Source organism: Zeus faber (assembly GCF_960531495.2).
Source record: "Zeus faber genome assembly, chromosome: 1".
NCBI lineage: Eukaryota > Metazoa > Chordata > Actinopteri > Zeiformes > Zeidae > Zeus > Zeus faber.
In genome coordinates this window covers 55380968-55386967 of record NC_137193.1, presented here as the reverse complement: position 1 = coordinate 55386967, position 6000 = coordinate 55380968, and the positions used below count along the sequence as shown (strand labels likewise).

At 41.8% G+C, this 6000-nt stretch overlaps 1 protein-coding gene across 2 annotated transcripts in view; it reads left to right on the top strand.

Moving 5' to 3' along the window:
• The first annotated feature begins 395 nt into the window (after positions 1-395).
• farp2 (FERM, RhoGEF and pleckstrin domain protein 2) overlaps positions 396-6000 on the top strand; it is a 31542-nt gene continuing 25937 nt past the window's right edge. For both annotated transcript variants that reach the window (XM_080004139.1, XM_080004138.1), the window contains exons 1-2: positions 396-470; positions 1391-1622. In XM_080004139.1, the coding sequence (XP_079860265.1) occupies positions 1422-1622 (201 nt within the window). In that variant the 5' untranslated portion in view covers positions 396-470; positions 1391-1421. The remainder of the gene's footprint in view (positions 471-1390; positions 1623-6000) is intronic.

The following is a 6000-nucleotide window of genomic DNA, read 5'->3' as shown; positions in this document are numbered from 1 at the left end:
CGAATTAACTTCTTAGAATCCAACATATCAACCTATAGGTTGCAACAATATATGGAGGCACGAATTATAAAAGTTTTCATGAGTTTAAATCCAGTGGGTCCATCATTTTTAATTTCGTTTTTCCTCATAAAAACCTGTGTTTTCCACTCGTGGAACCCAGAGAGCAGCTCTGCATCGCGTAGCTTAAATGCCACGAGGTTTGAACCAATCGATGGACGAATAGAGCCGCTTCGCCCAATCAGCACACTTGTGCCGACACTCGAGCTGCTTTTAACCAATCGGCACACGGTCTCTGCGCTCAAGCTGCTTTTAACCAATCGGCACGCAGTCCCGGCGCTCGAGCTGTTCTGAACCAATCAACGCACAATCCCGGACTCTCCGCGAGCTGCTTCGGTCAACGACCATGGAGCGGAGCTGCGGCTTTGCCGATCCTCAAAACTTTTAGGATTTCAATTTCGACAATAATCAAGGTAATGTCTTTTTTTTTTTTACGTCTTTATTTACTCTCCTTTTTTTTTTTTTTTTAATGAAAACGAAGTTTTGACGTAATTATTTACTTGTTTTTTTGAAAACGTAACTTACTTGGCTACAGCAGTCACCTCTCGTCGGTACTTTTCTCCTTTCCACCCTTCAAAGCGTCACCTTATTGACGGTTCTGTGGATTTGGAATCCATTCCCCTTGTTTTTCCTTCTTATGTTGACATTACAACATTCACTCGCTACTTTATCCACGTTTAACAGTCAGGCCTGAATCACCTAACGCACCTTTTCCATGTTACGTTTGCGCAGTACTTCACAAGTTGTAAGGCTCCCTGCGGGGCACGGTGCTGTGCAGACTGTCCGTATAAGAAAGGCTGAGCCCCGAATAAACACTGTGAAAAGTTGGTGAATGTGCCTCACAGCCACCCCCAGGATGTGGTTAAAACGTGCAAAATGTGTGTAAAATACAATACTTAATCCAGCACCCTGGATGATCTTTAAAAAAAAAAATGCAAATGTATTAAATTAAGTTTCTACAAATGTTAGACCTTTAAAAGTCAGCCAATAGCTTTACATTTCAGGGAACTGGTATAATAACAGTTCATGAACTCCATCTTGTTCATAACCTACACCGTTTGTATATAACCCGTACTTACCTGCAATACTTTACTTAACAGTGGGATGATTTGTCCAAAAGTCAATCTCAAATTTTAGTCGGAAATTGCCTTTAAAGAACTAAATTTAATGCACTGATACCCACAGACCCCCTGTTGGAACATTTGTGTTTCAACAAAGCTTGGGCCACTAAACCTGAAATAAAAACACACTTTACGACCCTGGAATGCTTTGAGCTTTGCATCATTAACACTGTTGTAGCAGTAAAAATTACTTTCTGGTATTGTGATTGCAGGAGTGTCGGGAGCGATCTGCCTTGAGGGGCAATGGGGGAAATCGAGGGTTCATACCGAGCTCTTCAAACCCCCGGCACACGGCTGGGAGCGCCATTCAATGCTGGCATCAGTACTTTGGAGCCGGGTCAGAGCCTGAGCGCCAACATGGCCGGTGTGGGTAAAAGCCATGGCGGAGGACTCCAAATCCGAGTGCTGGGGCTGGACGACTCTCAGGAGTTCTATGACTTGGAGGTGAGTCATCGCTCATTGGTGTCTGGCCTGAATCCTCACTGTTGATTAGAGAAGAACAAGGTCCACAATACCATGCGAGGGAAGGGTACATCTGCAACCCTTCCTGCATGCGGCAGGGGTTTGTGACAGCTGCCACATGGCTTTGATTCAGAAATCCCATCTTCCTTAAGGCTTCTTATCCGGAGCAATCAAGTACAACTCGCCAGCTATTATTCCTCATAAACATGTTTACCAGATAGCCTTTTTTAACCCGATGTTCTACTCACTCACAACTCAATAAAAATGTAATTTATATTGGGGGATCTTGTGTGTTATGTTTACTTCAGGAAAATCAGCAAAAAAAAAGCAACTCTTTCCTGAATCTATTTCACGCAAGTTTGGCACAACTGTGAACTTTGATGGCGTGCCTAACCAGGCATCTATACAGTATAAACCAAAACGGAAATCGTAAAATAGGCTTTGTAGTATGATCTTTGATCAGAGGAGTTATTCATATGTGCTCATATTGTTGTTTGTAACACTAGACAGGGGATAGATAACATACAGCAGTAAACTCTTGACAAGATCCCCATTTTTCACTTCCGTACTTTAAAAAGCTACTGGTGAATTGGAACAACAGGAAAATAGCTGGAAGATGCGTTCATTTCTTCCTGGTTTAAAAGTGCATGGAAATAACAGGATAATGAGTTATTGGATTCTTGGCTTTTGGTTTGAATAAACCTCTAGCTTACCCATTGGGTGTTTTTCACTCTTTGTTTACTTTACTGGCTGTGGCAATAGTCATTCACAAAGCAATCGGAAGTAATGAGGAAGCTACTCTTTCAGACCAGGTTTCCTGTATTTTCCTTTTTCTTTGTCCCTGTAGGACTGCAAATGCAACAAAATGTTAATTGCATAATAAACAATGGGGTGTGTGTATGTATGTATGTATGTATGTATATATATATATATACATACATACATACATACATACATACATACATACATACATACATACATACTGTGTATCAGTGGCGGGCTGTGAATTTTACACCTAGGCCTTCAGTGGTGTCCTACCTAAATCAATCCACCTCTTAATACCATCATTATGACACCATGCTTTCAGCCACCATCAATATTATACAGAAACCCAGTAGAACAGGATGTTGCATCACAGACGGGTATTTTATATAGCAAGAATGAATGCCATTATTAAAGCAAGAAACCTAATCAACACAATTCAACAGGTTTCCCTTCACTGCAGTCAGATCTGCAGCACATACATACATAACAGAAGCATCAATATTAACCTGATATGATGACAAAAATAAAGCTTTGAGGCCCCTTGAGTCAGTACTCAATTGAGTTTATGTGCATAGCAGAGTATGAATAAGGCCATAGGTGCCCTGTCCTTAACTTTAGCCTGCACCCCATTTAGTCCAGATGACATGACAGGTATGCCATCGTAACACTGCCACAACTTTATCCAGACATTCATTTTCCTCCAAGAAATGGACAATAAGAGCAGCAATGTCATCGGCTCACTTGCCTTTAGTAACATCTTCAAATGTTATAAAGCGCTCCTTGACACCTGTGTCCGTCACATAACGCAAGACCAGTGCGAGCTGCACTGCATTACTCCCGTCTGTCGACTCCCGTCTGTCGTCTCGTCCACCATAACAGCGACAAAGGGTGGTTTATTACTCTCCCTTTTTATCTCTTCTCCCCTCACTTCAGCAGTAGCATACATCAGGTCCTTTTGTATTTTGCCTGACGTCCCACAAAACACTTTGTTAGTGGACAGGTGATAATGTAAGTCGGTGTTGTTTTCAGCAAGAAAAGAAAGAAGCTCCAAATAGTTGAATAGTCCCCGAAATGAAAGTTCTTGTCTACCCAAAAATATGACACAATCGATCAGTCCTTTCAATATTTGCCTATTTTTCTTCACCTTTTCGTTGTGGAGTTCCGTTTCCCGGCGCACTTGTTCATTGAGCTGCTGGTCCACTCGGGTTTCCCCGAACGTTTTCAAAAGAACCGTCGCTTGTAAGTGTCCGGCTGTGCTTTGGTGTCTCGTTGCTGCCTTGGTTAGACAACTCAAGTTTGCAAACCCAATGTGGCTCCAAACACCAAGTCGATCCGTTGCAAATAACAGACATTCCCAGCAATACAATTTGCAGCGTTCCTTGGAGGCTGTGAGCCAAGGGTACGGCTTGTAGTTTGTGATTTGAAATTGGCGGACAAATCCTTTTCCCTGCTGGGACAGGCTTGCTAGCTGTGGTGTTGGCCGACCTTTTCTCACGATGTCCAGCTTTTCTTGAAAAGTCCGTCTTGAAAATTGCATTAAAATTATATCTGCGACCAAATTAATTTCTTCTCCTCCTTCAGCCATTGTGGGTTGAAAAAACAATAAAATAACGGAAATATTTTAGCTTGTGAATGTCACTACGAATGCGCTTTAGCTAGTTCTTACGCTCGCTGCCCATACAATCAAAGGACGGGAAAATGCCGACGTTATTGAACGCCTGCTAGATGGCTCTGGTATCGCCAACTTGAAATCTGATTGGTTAAAGTAAGCTTCAATGCCATTGATTTTAAGTTACAAGCGCCCGCACTGGTGATTCTGAGGGGCTCAAGGCAGATTTCTTTAACATGGCAACACATGAGGGATGAAATATGATTGAATAAAAGCTCTAACATAAACATATACTACTGGAAGCAGCGCAAAAAGGAGAAAAGCTATGAAATGAAGATAATAAACATTTGGGAATAATTAAATTAAGAGAATAGACATTTGGGAATAATTGAATATATATTCATGAAGATAAATATATTAAAATGCAAGTCAGTGATTCTGATAGTGTTTAGGCCAGCAGAGAAGGCCTTGTGTGTGTGTGTGTGTGTGTGTGTGTGTGTGTGTGTGTGTGTGTGTGTGTGTGTGTGTGTGTGTGTGTGTGTGTGTGTGTGTGTGTGTGTGTGTGTGTGTGTGTGTGTGTACAAAATAGTTTATTATTATGATTGGAACGTCTCTCTCTCGAATCCCTGTGCAGCCACAACAAGAATGGCTCTGCCAGCTGTAGTTTGGTGGCACTGCTGAGGCAGACATTTCATAATCTTTTGCACCATATGTTGTCTGAAAGTCTTAGCTAGCTAATAGAATTTGACATGCATAGGTTTAATTTACTTGGGTGCTGATCCATGCCTGGTTCAACCTTTAAAATTGTTTAACTTCTGAGAAATATCTTGTCTCCTAGAGGGAATTATTGAACTTACGTGTTGAAAGTAAGTTGAGAGGGTGCCGTGCAATTCAAAGTGAGCCATGCACAGGCTGTTGATAGGACCAAGCAGGCAAACAGAAATAAATGGCTGCAAAAGTCGACGACACCAATATATGTTCAAACAAACTGCAGTTTGCCGGGAACAAGATGGAGTCAGAGTTGCTCTGTTCGTGACTACTGCCTATGCCTCTATTTAAAGCCTGGTTTATAGTCACCGCAGCCGTAATGTCGTTTGTTCCCAATCTTGGAACTCTGTGGCATGCGCTTCAGGTAATTCAAGTTGGACGCTTCCAAAAGAAGGTTTTGAAGAGGTCCGTAGGTACAATCTGTACGATCCATCCATTCGTGACCACCAGATGGTGAAATAACCAGAGGGTGTTGAATTCATGGAAGGAGATGGCGCCGTCTCTTTCCAAAGATTTTGACTATTTTAATACCTCAGGACATCTTCGTAATGTTTGCTGCTATCTTCTAGTTATTCAGATCCTTCCCTCGGGACTTCTTTGTAATGTTTACAGCAGTTATTTCAGTTTCTCATGGTGGTTTGTGCACAGCGCTCCCTGTCTTTCAGGAGAATATCGCCACAGCAACGCACAACTATATATGCTCGTGCTCTGTGGTAGTGCGCACGCATAAGCCGCACGGCTCGCTTGCAGCGACGATGACAGAGCCTTAATTTTGTGAACAGTTCTTGCCTTGTGGGGTCTGGCCTGCTGTTTTTATATGGTGGTAACAGAGTTGAATATCCACAATCTGAAAAGGCTTTGAACTGGAAGTTCTGTTCTTTCTGTGACGGCTTTGCCCAGTTTTCTTAATTCTAATAATCTCTTTAATTAAGGCTTCTAGATGTATTTTCTTTGGGAAATATATTAAATATGCACACTAGTGTAAATATGCCATTTTCTACATTATTAAAAAAAATATGCTGTAATGGTCTGGCATGTAATTTTGTCCTAGTTTTCTGCTTGCATACTGTATGCAAAAATAGATACAAAATTACAGTGTTGAATGTTTTAGATGGTTGTGGCCAGAAGAAACAACAAACTCTCTTTGAGCAGTCCTTGTGGCTTTGCGCACACCTTGTACACCGCCTCAGAAGCTTGCCATTATTACCTTTTACCCAT